Source organism: Lampetra planeri, chromosome 15 (genome assembly GCF_965212315.1).
Source record: "Lampetra planeri chromosome 15, kcLamPlan1.2.h2, whole genome shotgun sequence".
Classification (NCBI taxonomy): domain Eukaryota; kingdom Metazoa; phylum Chordata; class Hyperoartia; order Petromyzontiformes; family Petromyzontidae; genus Lampetra; species Lampetra planeri.
In genome coordinates, this window is record NC_136121.1 from 8363752 (window position 1) to 8377947 (window position 14196).

At 45.5% G+C, this 14196-nt stretch overlaps 1 protein-coding gene across 1 annotated transcript in view; it reads right to left on the reverse strand.

Annotated features, from left to right (window-relative positions):
* LOC144722679 (lipopolysaccharide-responsive and beige-like anchor protein) overlaps positions 1 to 14196 on the reverse strand; it is a 281782-nt gene that overhangs the window by 189337 nt on the left and 78249 nt on the right. The window contains exons 30-32 of the mRNA XM_078600981.1: positions 12365 to 12510; positions 10745 to 10841; positions 8689 to 8822 (exon numbers count right to left, since the gene is read on the reverse strand). Coding sequence (XP_078457107.1) covers positions 8689 to 8822; positions 10745 to 10841; positions 12365 to 12510 — 377 coding nt within the window. The remainder of the gene's footprint in view (positions 1 to 8688; positions 8823 to 10744; positions 10842 to 12364; positions 12511 to 14196) is intronic.

The window sequence follows — 14196 nt, forward strand, 5'->3', positions numbered from 1 at the left end:
GAGCAAAATAAAATGCCAACCACCACCACCATCACCAATATTAATAATAATATATTGTTCGGGTGATTGATTGAAGAGCAGGGAACTCCTCATAAGAAAATTGAGAATGTCACTCCTGGCCATGGCCAACTCTGCGACATCAACCTAATCATTTACTTGTATTCTCATCAGTCAAGATATATCCACTGCTGGATGAAGATGAAGACATACCCAAGCCATTGGCATCGCTCGGTCGAGCAATGAAATAATCCATCTCGTTCCTGCTCACAAGGCAATTAAATTGATTTAAAGCTTTCGTGACTGCAGGGATTCATCTTCTTGGTTCTTTCGGTAAAGTCACGTAGAAGGGAAGTAATATAATAATAAAAATAAAACATAATAAAACAATTCTCACGACGTTTCGGCCACAACACAAGCAGCCGCCTGAGGACGGCTGCTTGCGTTGTGGCCGAAACGTCGTGAGAATTGTTTTATTATGTTTTATTTTTATTATTTTATTACTTCCCTTCTACGTGACTTTACCGAAAGAACCAAGAAGATGCAATTACATTGTTCCATCTCCACGGCAACGATCTTCTTGGACGCACTCACTCCGTGGGCTGCCATTGCATCACTCATCTCACTCGTTGGTCATCATCCCTTAAAGCAATGTGTCCGCTAAAGTCCAATTATTATTCAACACGAAGTTTCTGATTAGCATTTGTTCAGCGATTCATATGTTTCTCTTTCTCTCTCTTACTGTAACACAATCAGCGTCTCTCTCCATGCTCCTTTATACACCTTCTAACTTTTGTTCTGTTGTCTTTGTCAGTGTCGGTGTTATTGATCGGTATGTCATATCTGAAAATAGGCACCGATTGGCGTATATCAGTATGTAACTTTTGATGGTTAAAGTTACTGTTCCAGAAGCAATGCAATCTAGCTCACCTGCTTATTATGAGGCGTTATAACACCAAATTTCAACTAAAATATGTCATTCTGGAATGCAACTCTTACTAAAACATTCTAAGAAACAGATCATATTAATTACCAGCTGGATGACTAAACGAATTGAAGCTTTAGAGCGAGTGTCGTTGTTGGTCTCTTGTCTGTAATGACAAAAATTATTTGTCCGAAAACTTCAACGCTCCGGTAACATTTTTTTATCAGAAATAGCAGCGCTGCGTCGGCACGAATCACTCCGCCCGCGCACCGCGCGACAACAAAAGAGACCAATCAGACGGCAATCGCTCGCCTCTGATGGTAATTTCATTGACTCTGCGTTAACGAGCAGCATGGCGGGTGCTGCAGCCCGCCGCTGATTTATGTTTCAATCATGGGGTGCGGCACGGCGGGAGGTCATGGGGGTGACCCCTAAAGAGCACGGGGTCGGCAGGGTGGCGGCACTCGTGTCCCGTAAAAATCCCTCTCCTTGAGAAGCCGATTGATTTCAGGAACCCCCCTCAACAGAAAACAAAAAATGGAGAAAAAAATTATCCCATTGCCCATCCTGGCTCTCCCTCTCCTCCTCTCTCTCTCAACGCTAAAATAAAAACGTGTTACAAATCCATTGAGGAATGACATGTTGGTAGAAGAATAATAGAAATGTGTGTGTATGTATAGTGGGGGAACGGTAGTGTAGTATCTTCTTGGTTCTTTCGGTAAAGTCACGTAGAATGGAAATAATAAAATAATAAAAATAAAACATTATAAAATAATTCTCACAATTATTTCTACGTGACTTTACCGAAAGAACCAAGAAGATGAATCCCTGCAGTCACGAAAGCTTTAAATCGAAAGGTAGTGTAGTAGTTAACACAATGCACTCCAAACCCAGCAAACCGGGTTCGATTCGTGGCCACGGCTAACACTAGCGGCGAGTGATAAATGAACTGGGTCCTGGGCCTGCACTCGCTTAAACTCAGCCTTGGAATGAGTACGCGATGCGGTGCAAAAACATCAGCAGTGGGGAGACAAAGGCGGCTGGGTGGCCTATATGATGGAGGGGGTCTTCCGCGTCGTGTCCGTGTGTATGTATAAAACATTTCAGATCAATTTACGGTGCTTTGTGTCTTCAATTTATTTTCAGGGTGACGAGCGATTTTTCTCTCGAGCAGTGCTCTCCTCTGACCTCCTAAGGTGGCCTTGTTTCTTGTTTGCTTTTAATTGCTCGGCTCTTTCAAGGCACCCGGAGATTAGCGCTCCCCATTTACGTGGCTCCAATTCCTTCGCTGCGACTCTGTTCATTATTTTTTGAAACCCATTTTATTGTTTCCTCCCTAATGAAGTACATCTCACTTTTGTTCACAACCCTGCGTTTATTTGCCTACGGGTTGGGGCGTCTGTGGAGGGGGTTCTTCTGCACGAGTGTTCATAATTGCGCCGTGCAACACGCGTAAAGATTCAGGCAAGAATAAACAACGTGGAAGGATTTATCGGTAACCTAAGGGAGAATAAAATTGTTACGGCCGATTGTCAATCCACTGCAGGGTGAAAGGCCTTCCCATACCACACTGGCCATGGGTGTTGTCTTTGACCGTACTTGATCACGCTGGTCAGTATGAGTTGATGAAGGCAGAGGCAAGCACCGGTTACAACATCACTGCTCGCCACCTATGATTGCCATGGCCAGGAATCAAAATCAAGTTGAATGTGAGGATTAATGAGGAGATTCGGGAAGGTGCAGGAAGGTGTTCATAGTTTGAGGTTAAAACATTGCGATCTGTACGTAAAACTCAACATTGGCACTGAGCTCTGCATTCTCAATCGGTTCACAGCCCGCACTCGATTCGCAGATAAGATATGAAATTATGCCATAAAATAACTTACAAAGTCGCTATGGCAGCAAGATAACGGGGCGAGATAGAGCTGTAGTAAATACTGAGCAGATAAGATAAAGGAGATATAGTTACAGCAGGGTATGGCAATGTGACACGGACATATTGATGGTTATGATAACCATGACAGATGCATTGACGATTCTTATAACCATGACAGATGTATTGATGGTTATGACAACAACTAATAGGCAATTATGCAGCCAAGACCCATGTGATCGTTAACAAAGACAGATGCAGGGCACTGATAAATCAAACACGGACTTCGGAATCTGTTGGCAACAGTGTAACATTTTCTTTTTCAACCTGTCCAGGAGCAAATAACAATTTTACCAATATGGAAATGACAACTGGAGACTAAGAAAATAATTCCATCCAACATTATTCTTTGAGCTCCTTAGTAATACAATGTTAGCCATGCCCTCAACCTTCCAAGAAATGAAGTCTCTGCAGCCCCCTTGCAGAAATGGCTGGGTTTCTATATACCAGATAATGCAGAGCTGGAAATAATTTCATCAACAAGTCACCCAGCCTCCATTTTTCCATTTCTGCATGTTTCCCATTTTTGTTCCTTCTTATTTTTGTGGAGATTGAAAATGTTTAACCGATTTTAAGATCTCGCATATTGTGTCATAATTTTGCAATAATTTAACAACTGGAGATGAAATAGATCGGTTGATATTCAAGTGGAGTAAGTTTATTGAATCGTTCTCATAACAACATTTTCATAAAAATATGTACACGGGGGGGGGGGGGGGGGGGCGGGGGGGGCGGCTGGTATGTTTGGCCGAGGAGCTGCTCACGGACACGTTAGATCCGCTTCGCGATTCACGAGCTCTCGCGTGCTACTCGGACCGGCAAGGGCCCTCTGAGGGCTCGTGACATAAGGCAGGCGTCACCACGAGCCCCCCGCCAGCGAGCCGTGCGCGCTCGGCCCACGAGGGCCGCCCCCCTAAATGAACGCCGTAAGTGGGCCCAGGATTTAAGCGCTCTGTGTCCCAGTCGTCATGGCGATACAAATTCTAGCAGCGAAGGTTGTTTTTTATTTTAATGGCATTTTCCGCCTCCTCCTTTCACTTTGTCGTTCGCCCATAAAAGTCGTGAATCGCTTTTTCTTGCCTCAGCATTTCAGAGGTATCTGATAAAAACATTAACTACTGTATTGTAGGCGCTGGAATGGCAGTACGGTAGTTAGCGTGCTACGCCACAAACCTGGCGACCTGGGTTTGATTCCTGGCCATGGCTAACGAGCATCAGCGGCAAGCAATATCAGAACGGGTCCAGTCATCCCACAGTCACGCACAATCCTCCCACACTCACCAGAATGATAAAGTATGGCAAAAAACAACTCCCATGACCGACATGAATTGGGAAGACCTTCACCAATTGGTGGATTGAGAATGGCAATAAATTATATAATTATTTTTTTGCAGGGCAAGGGGATGTGGTGGGCAGCAGAGGCCAGCACAGCAACATTCATTGTTACACTGTACTTATATGCTACCAATTAACCCACAATACGCACAGTGTGGGGAGACCCATTAGCAGTGCATTGACAAAAGGGCTGTACTTGTACATTGTAGGAAAAATATTTAAAAATACGTTTAATCAAAAGTCATCAAATCTTAATTTAAATGTAAACAGCGTTGTAAAGACTAATTCAAAACACTAAAAAATTACGGCATATTCTGGATATGTTACGTGGCAAGGGACTGCATTTCCGCTGCGCAACAGACACAAATCTCATCTCGGAAGAGAAACTGCGGGAAAATAATCGTCAAAATGAGGTCTTGGTGACGTCTGGTCATGTCAACAGGCGTCGCCTGTGTTTGGTTAAAACGTACAGAATTCACAAACGCATATCCCTCGCACTACAAATCTTGTTGACCTACAGTCACAGATTTTGTCTGGCGGGGGGCCATGCAGTACTGAATTATTACAAATATACTGCTTAGGAATTCATAATACATTAGCACGGGACGATCAGGTTACAGGCACCGTGATGATTTAAGCCACCAATTTTCCCAGTTCGGTTTTTACCCCCAAGCCCAGCGCAAAGCAAAATTTACAGCAAAGATCTGCAAGCGATTGCAAAGTTTGCCAACTTTTTATAGTTTTTTTATGCAACCTTAAACCAATTTGATAAATTTGTTTTAAAACATATTTTCCCCCTTTTGCGGCTTGTAACTAATGGCTTGCCAACATTCCAAAGTGCAGCTTAATGTACAGAAGCTTGCGCTAAAAATAATACAGATAAATAATAACGGGCCGAATTGAATTAATCAAGGTTAATTAGCCAGAAGCTTGTTCGCAAGTGTTGCAAATACGAGTAAATCAAAGGAATGCTGATATTTATAAACTAACATAGTGATAGGTTATAAATCAAAGAGCTCAGATTTGTCAAATTAAAGTTTAATATATGTGTGTTGAGGTATCATGGCGATGAAATTACAGCTCAAAATGTTTCCTGAACGTTTGTGTCACGTCATATGTAAAGTTTATATTTGGAAACAAAGTAAATTTGATGCCATTACCTAATACATCAAAATATGTACAATATACTATTTTTTTTATTGGTTTTAGAAACAGAGCAAATGTTCCATCTGTGGCCCTGAAGAGTTAAATCATTATTAAGAGTGTAATTTCATCATCGTAATCATAACCACGGGCAAACCAACATCTATCCGCTGCTGGATAAATGTCTCCCCAAGCTGTCACCGTCTCTCGAGGTTTCACCATGACATAGTCATTAAGAGCACCATCAGCAAAACAGCAGTACACTATGAGATAAGACGATCCCCTAGGCCAGCGCTTCCCACCATTTCTGGACCCATGCACCACTGTCAACACTCAAAACATATTTCACGAACCACTGCACCGTAAAAAAAAAAATCTGGTGTTTTATAAAAAAATAAAATCGTAATCTGTAGCAGCTCCGTGGATGACTTCCCACGGTCCTAGCGTACCACCACCAGCAGTACAAACGTGGACGAGAGATTGAAGACCACTATGCTCTAGAATACGGAAAGCGACTTCCACGGCGATTGGTGGGCAAGTTACGAGGGCTTCATCTTCTTGGTTCTTTCGGTAAAGTCACGTAGAAGGGAAGTAATAAAATAATAAAAATAAAACATAATAAAATAATTCTCACGACGTTTCGGCCACAACGCAAGCAGCCGTCCTCAGGTGAAGAACAGGTCCCATTCAGACGCCGTCTTTCCGACAGACCTGTTCTTCACCTGAGGACGGCTGCTTGCGTTGTGGCCGAAACGTCGTGAGAATTATTTTATTATGTTTTATTTTTATTATTTTATTACTTTCCTTCTACGTGACTTTACCGAAAGAACCAAGAAGATGAATCCCTGCAGTCACGAAAGCTTTAAATCGAAATTTACGAGGGCTTCTGCTAAATGTGCGAGTCAGAAAGACAGCAAGACTCGATAACATTTCCTAGAGAACTCTAAATCCTCAGATGACCGTGCCGAGAAACAAAAACTAAAGCGCCAACAACAACAACCACAGACGAAGTCTCAAGCCAAAACAGAGCTAAGATTAAACACGCCGGCAATCTGCTTGCTTTATGCCAGCGTGGGTTGCGTTTCAGAATGTACGCTGGCATGCTTTCGTCAACAAATAAAAAACACTTGGCTTAAGGAGGATGTTACTTCGGATGAATATTGATAGCGCTGCTAATATAGCGTACGTTACATAATGAACTACAACCTAAACTATCACGGGAATCCTAACCATGAGCAGGCATTCATTCTGGTGGAATGGCCTGGACAGAGATGAAATAACCAATAAGTCGACGGAGACAGAGGGAATTAAAAAGATAAACAGATGGAGCGAGGCGTCTCAGCTGGCTGATCTTCTGCACAGCCGTGTGGATCATTCGTCTCCTTCCCTAAAGATTCTCAAACTTTGGTTCTCGCATCTTTTCACGTCCAACCAATCAACTCACTCGAACAACGTACGGGTAACACATTCCTGCAGAGGGAGCTGGTAGGAACGTTGGGTTGCTCGGTCAATGGCCAGGGTCAACGGCGGCGTGGTGTATTCCGCAAATATGCCCGACTGTGAGGGCGGGCACAAGCCGGCGTGAGTAGGTTAAACGTTGAGTTTTATAAGGGCACTGCGGGGTGACCAGCCCCTCCCCACCAAGCCCTTCCCCACCCTCCCCTCCCCACCCAGCCCCTTCCCACCCTCCCCTCCCCACCCAGCCCCTCCCTCCCCACCCAGCCCCTCCCTGTACGACGGACACAATAATCCCCTGTGGGCTAGTGTAACCAGGAGGTTCCTTCCAGTAAAATTTACCTGAGTGACTACAAAGGGCACAAAAATACAGTACTCTAAACGGACGTGACAACGTCCACTCTGTGATAAAAAGAAAACGAAGGTTATTTCCCACTCAGATCTGCATGGGGTGGCTGTTTACCATGAGCCAAGAGTTGTAAATGCCCCAGTGAGTAAATAGACATCCACTGTTGACTTTCTTACAAGGTGGTGCCCATTTGAAAGAGCCGCACAGGGAAGAAGGGTTGAGTCAACCCCCGACCGGGATTTCAACTTGTACATCGTACAGTTACGAGCCACGTGCTCTACCGCTGAACCAGCCAGCGAGATCACCCAAGGAACTGCCTGGAAAATAGGCGCAACGTTGACACGGTGCCAGCGCACGGTGCGTGTGATGAACTCGGGTGCTGCCGTGGCCCACGCAAATTCATAGCACAAACCAGGATCATAAGGAAGTTACGGAAACTGCTAGAGGAGGTTTTGCAGTCGCCTATATACCACGGGCTGTAATTGAAATATTATCTTTATTCTCCCCTGAAGGATCTCTGCCAAACTAGTCTGGCTTCCAGAGGTCGACATGTGCCATCTACTTTCGCATGGCATTTGAAAAGCAAAGGATGCTTAAAAAAAGCATAACCGTCATTGTTTGCGAGTTCTTTTGAACTCCACTCAGCTTTCCAACAAACACCTTGTGAAAGACCCAACGCAGAAGATCCTTGATTTTGATCTTCTGCGAAGCTCATGGTCCACCTTAAATCGTATACGCACCAACCATGGCAGATACGGATACAATTTGGAAAATGAAAAAATCTCCAGTTTTCGACTGTGGTCATCCAGAACAGACCGCACAGCATATAACGACACAATGCGCGATCCACAAATATGAAGGAGACATTCCAGCAATACAACTCCACTGCTACCGACGCGGTTGTCTGGCTTAACCACCTGAATGTGTATGATCGAAGTAGTTGCTCTGCATCTACATCAGCTGTACGAAAGAATAAATAAAGCCGTTATTACTCAGGGCTCCGACAAAGGCCTTGGGCCGACTGCAACCGTTCCAGAACGCGCCCGCCAGGATGTTGATGAGAACCTCACCCCGCGAGCACATTGCCACCCCTATAGTAACAATCTCTGCATTGGCTTATAATTACATTTCGGAACTGCAAACTTCGCTGCTCACATACAAGGCCTTAAACGGCCTCACACCATTTTACATTCAACAGCTGACAAACCTGCAACTTACTGTCATGACCTCTCCGATCCGCCGATTTGCATCTGCTCCATGTGCCGAGAACTAGACTCTCCACTTGGGCTGACCGAACCTCTGCATGCGCTGCATCAAGACTACGGAATGCCCTCCCACAAGTGGTTAAGACAGGTGAGGTCACTCACCGTGTTTAGGTCTTCTCTAAAGACTCAACCGTTTTGCCTGGCCTACACCACCCACGTATGAGACCAGTGGGCACGCACTGAGATCCCTGGATGAACTGCACCTTATGAATGCAAACTATAAATTATTATCTCAGCGCGTGCGGGGCGACGGGGCGTGGATCGCACGGCGCAGCTCCTCACTCACCGGAGCCCTGCAGGAGGAGCTCCTGACCGTGGCTGCCGAGCAGCGTGCGCGACAGGTACGGCGAGAAGTCGACGAAGATCTCGCGCAGCAGAGGCGCCGTCGACTCCAGGGCCCGTTCCAGGCGCTGGGTGATGCTGCCGAGACGGGGAGGGGGGGGGGGGTGGCAAGGAACCAGCGGCCGGTTTAAAGGCGCGCGCGGCACTGCGGTAGAAACCTCCGTAAAGTCACATACAAGACACGCACGTCCGCAGAGTTTTTGACGACCATCGGCCAGTGTGCTCGGCTCGCCCCGAGATCGGTCCGGGATGAACAACGTGGCTCGTGTATGGCGTCGTAATGCACTTTGTCAGCCGCGAGACTGCCACGGACCTCAGTCCTTCCTGTTCCGTTCCCCCTATCGTCTGCGGCCAGTCGGAGGTGATTACAATACAAATTTGCTCAAAACCAGTGTTGATCAACTCCGGCTTACTACGATTGCCAACCATCAAGTAGGTGCAGTGTGCAGTGGAATAAATTGCACGTGAGGTGAAAAGATTGGTAACTGCAAAATGGTGGACCGCGTTGGGTCACGAATAATGTAGTTGAGAAGCATTTTAAACAACGTTCAAAGCAACGCTCGAGTCATGCTCGAAACTTTGGGATCATCTGCCGAATAAGTGTAAAAAATTACACTTCTTAGACATGAGAAAATAATATAGTCCTATGCCAAAAAGATTTCACCTCTTTTCACCAATATCCTATTTGATGAATGTTCTCCAATTATGATATCTGTCGGGCACAGTCAGGGCATTCTACAGAATCTAACAACGCAGCACATCGTAACGCGTGAGGGTCAAATTAACCACGATTTACCGCGCGCACATCACAATCATGCCAGTGTTTCACGCAATAAAAAGTACAACATTTACTTGTACTTCCAAAAAACTGTCCTAAATGTCCCATTCAGTCTCATCGTGTTTTTTTTATTTCTTTCTTTTTTTTCATTTTTTTTTTCCTTTGCCGAAAGACCAAAGCCGTTTAGTGAACACTGCGACAGTTTTGCTGGCGAAACAGCCGACTCTGTCTTGAGTCGTGAGCGCGCTGAGGCCTTCGGGGCGAGCGCTAATTCATCAGTGCCGGGGCTGCCATCCCGTCCGCTCATTCACAAGCGCGCAAGCCGCAGTGCTTGCACCGCGACTCTAGCTCAAGTTTGAAACCAGGAAAACCCAGTGTCCCAACGGTAATTCCAGGGCCGCCCCCCCGCCCCCACCAAGGGAGACCAGAGAAATCCCCCAATCGGGGCTGTGTGTGCGTCTGTGGGTGTGTGTGCGCACTCCCGACTTAAGGCGGCGGCGCAGCTGAAGTTCGTCAAGACAGAGTGGGGGTGCCCCCAGAGTGGTGAGCGTGAGGCTGCTGCATTAGGATCCGCGCTGAAACCGCCCCTAAGATTTCGGTTTGCTGAGCTGCGCCGGCCGCTTCAGCTGCTGTACTTTAGCGGCGATGACAACGCGCCGGCGTTTGTTTGTAAGAAATGGGCGTCAAAATAAAAAGAGGGGCCCGTTCTAACGATGAGCCCAGAAGCCGGCCGTTGCAACACGAACACTTAGCGATGTCCGTTTCTCTCAGACACGAGCGCTGTTTTGATAAGCAGCGTTTAAAGTTAACGACGGACAAACACCAGTGACTCTTTATCGGTGCCAGTACTCATGTGAACAATCAGGATTGGGGCACGAAAAAAGAAAACTTCTGTCCCATGCGCAAAAAACTCTCCGCAAAAAAAATTTGATATAAATTATCTGGACTTATGAAAGCTCCGGCATTGGAAATGAAACATGCGCACGCCTAAATAAACTTGCCATTGATAAAGCATCCAAAGTAATTTCAGATTTATATCAAACGGGGTACATTTTTGTTTTATTAGTTTGTCACGGAACTTTAAAAGAAATTAAATAATTACGCTACGGCAACGCATGAGAACCAACCCCTTGACGCAGGGCACCTGCCGATGGTGTCGGTGAGAGGCCGCGGCTTTGTGAACGCGAATGATTTATGCGCCGTGAGATCCAATTTCTCTTACTTGTTGCCGTCTCTGGGTGCTGGCACCGAGGCTTTCCCGTCTGGCAGGGCCTGAACCATGGCCCCACCTGAGGACCCGGCTTCCTGAGACTTGTCACCTGAAAGTCCGCGGCCAAGAACAGGAAAAGGACATTTTAAAACAAATTACACCACGAGCCCCTGTTGCGTTCCGCCCCGTGTTTGCAGATCACGCGGTCAATTGACCTTACCACATCTGCACTAACCCATTTCATTTTTCATCTCGGGGCTTGCAAAACGTTCCCGACTTCGGTGAAATACTTTTGAGGCTTGACCGTAAACGTGAACTGCCAACTTCCTGCACATTAATAACAATCTCCGGGCTAACGCGCATTTGCACGCAACGTTATTAAGTGCGCAGCTATCAAAACCTTTGAACTTTTTTTTCTCTCCTTCCCATGTTGAGTCGCAAAACGACACAACAGCGAAACACGGGCCATCTGTTACGAAATCGGTCTGGGAAATTCAAAAATGCCTGCTTAGCGGTGTGAGCCGTTGCAGAAACATCAGTGGGAAAAATTAAAATAATAAGCTCGTAATTGCGTACCCTTTAAACGTAAAACAAACTGTTCCGTTTACATCCTTGACTTGCTTTTCTAGGCACCGCTATTTTCGAATTAGCGACGTTTACCCGACGCTAAAACGTCGATGGTCATAAAACGGCCGCATAAATCAGACACGGGATACAAATATTACGAGTTTCTGCCTAAAAGGGACGTTAATCTCAACTCTACCTGTGCGACACTGCTACGCAGAGAGAGGCTTGGTGCAAGCGAGATTTGGAAATTGATGGATTCACGGTAGACCAAGTGTGCAAGATGAAGATAAAGAATACAGTACACAATCAGGCGACCTCAGTTTTATTCCTAGCTATGGATAACATTGGTATTAACATCTTACATGAGTGGTGAAGTATGGTTAACCCCCCCCCACCACCCCATGACCAGGGGAAACCTTCACCCAGTAGAATTGATCATGTGCACTGCTCTTATTAACGTCAGTAAAGCGTTCAGTCACATTTAAATTGGCAAAACATAATCTTGCAGTAAGGTGAGGAATTTTTTATTTCCATCGGCACAACAACTTCACATATATTTCATACTTGACTGTTTAGACGTTAGCATATATTCTAAACAATACAAAAAGAGAACAATCCTGTTTTCCTCTCTGACCAAGGGCCACTACCTGGAACATTTGATTATACTGGTAGGAACGAAGTGGACCAGACCACCAATAGATTATATCTTCCGTCCGTCCGTCCGTCCGTCCGTCCGTGTATCAACATCGCCCCCTACTGCAAACACTTGGCAGGACCCTACAAAAACCTTTTGACTCAGTGGGGCTTTCCTAGCTTAACAAGTGTAATAATACATTATGTTTATATTCTTTGGTTATTCATTCCTACCAGCCCACCCCGCAGGGTCCTGTTATAACCATATTAGTTTTGTACGTCTACGCAGACTCATAAAAAAATGAAGTGAAATGCAAAGAGTGACATTTATATTTTCCAACGTTACAGAAAGTACATTTTCCGTGCCAACACACTTGACGTCTTCACAAATTCCCTGCGTATCAGAGGCTCGTGAGTTGAAAGAACGCTCACCTGCAGTGCTACCAACAGCACTGTCCTTCGGGGCCGGTGCTGGTGCTGAACTTAATTCCGAGGCCTTGTCACCCTCCTCCTTGCCGGATGCACCAACCCCACCCTTAATCTCCGCTGCTTCTGCGGCAGCCACCTCTGTTTTATTGCTGGGAAAAAAAAAACACAATAAAAAATATGTTAAAACTTAACCATGGGTCTTGCTACGTTGAATATGCTTGTGTGTGCGTTGGGGACACATAAATTAACAGACAAACCCTACACATACAATGGGGACAACTATATACAGGTCTAAGGTCCTCCACCAAACTCTACCCACTCATCTCACTATACTCCCCTACACACGCTCTCCTACCTTTCGATTTAAAGCTTTCGTGACTGCAGGGATTCATCTTCTTGGTTCTTTCGGTAAAGTCACGTAGAAGGGAAATAATAAAATAATAAAAATAATAAACCATAATAAAATAATTATCACGACGTTTCGGCCACAACGCAAGCAGCCGTCCTCAGGTGAAGACCAGGTCTGTCGGGGAGACAGCGTCTGAATGAAGACCAGGTCTGTCGGGGAGACAGCGTCTGAATGAGACGCTGTCTCCCCGACAGACCTGGTCTTCACCTGAGGACGGCTGCTTGCGTTGTGGCCGAAACGTCGTGAGAATCATTTTATTATTTGTATTATTTTATTATTTCCCTTCTACGTGACTTTACCGAAAGAACCAAGAAGATGAGCTCTCCTACCTCTCACCGCTCATCTCACTCTACGTGCCCTCCACGCACTCTCCACTCAAGCAACCAAGGCCCTTTTCCTGAAGCCCTCGGTCAACCTTCGCTCGGTGGGAAGTCGCTTTTCTTCTCCTCTGCATACTATGGAAGGTGACATTTGGGCATGGCGCACACATACGCAGCACAAACCACAGTAGCCAGCATGCTCCACCATTCATTCCGAGCACGCACTTCAGCCACGCTTATGCTACGGGTAGTTTTTCATGAAAAAAAAATATAAACAAATCTGCATCACGAAAACAAACAGAGCAGCCGGTGATTAATTTCCTTTCGCGTCGACTTTCACTTTCGTGTTTTCATTTGACGCCACAGCGGGCAATTCAAACGTGCCGGGACAAATGCAACATTGAACGTGGTCAGGAGAGAACTTGAAAAGCATTATGTTGCTGCAAAATAATTTAAGTGCACTGAAGTTTGCTTCTTTTTCCTCTCTCTAGTATTTTTCAATTTGCATTGAGAATTAAAGTAGAAACTTAACTATGGAGATGGTGAGGTCACTGCAGAATCCCACGAAAAATACAGACACGATCGGAATTTTTGTTTATATTACTGCACACGGAAACAATTCTCTCTCTTTCCTGCCCAATTGCACCGATTAAAATATCAATGTTCTACCAGTGCTACACAACGCCTGAGACCACAGTTTGCAAGTTCTGTGTCTGATGACAATGTGTTTTGTGAGTAGAGCTCCAACCACTGCCTCCTGGCCTGAAATATTTGTTCACCGTTTCACAATGGAAATAAATAAAATTCCTCATTCAAAGACTGAATCGTGGAACTATTCAGGGAGTGAATCATGTCTTAAAACAAAGAAAATCAGATGCTGATCTTTTTTAACCAGGTAAGGCCAACTCAACTGTACAGCTCTTTTTCAGAAGCGACCTGGACACAAATGAGAGCTCGACGAAGTGGCTTACCACGTGGACATTTATAGCAGCGACGAGACCGGCACGTGTGCTGCATCATGAAACTGAGGCACGTGAGGTGGCCTTCATCAAGCAATGGATAGAACATGGTTGTTGCTGCTGCTGCTAATCACAATGATGAAACAC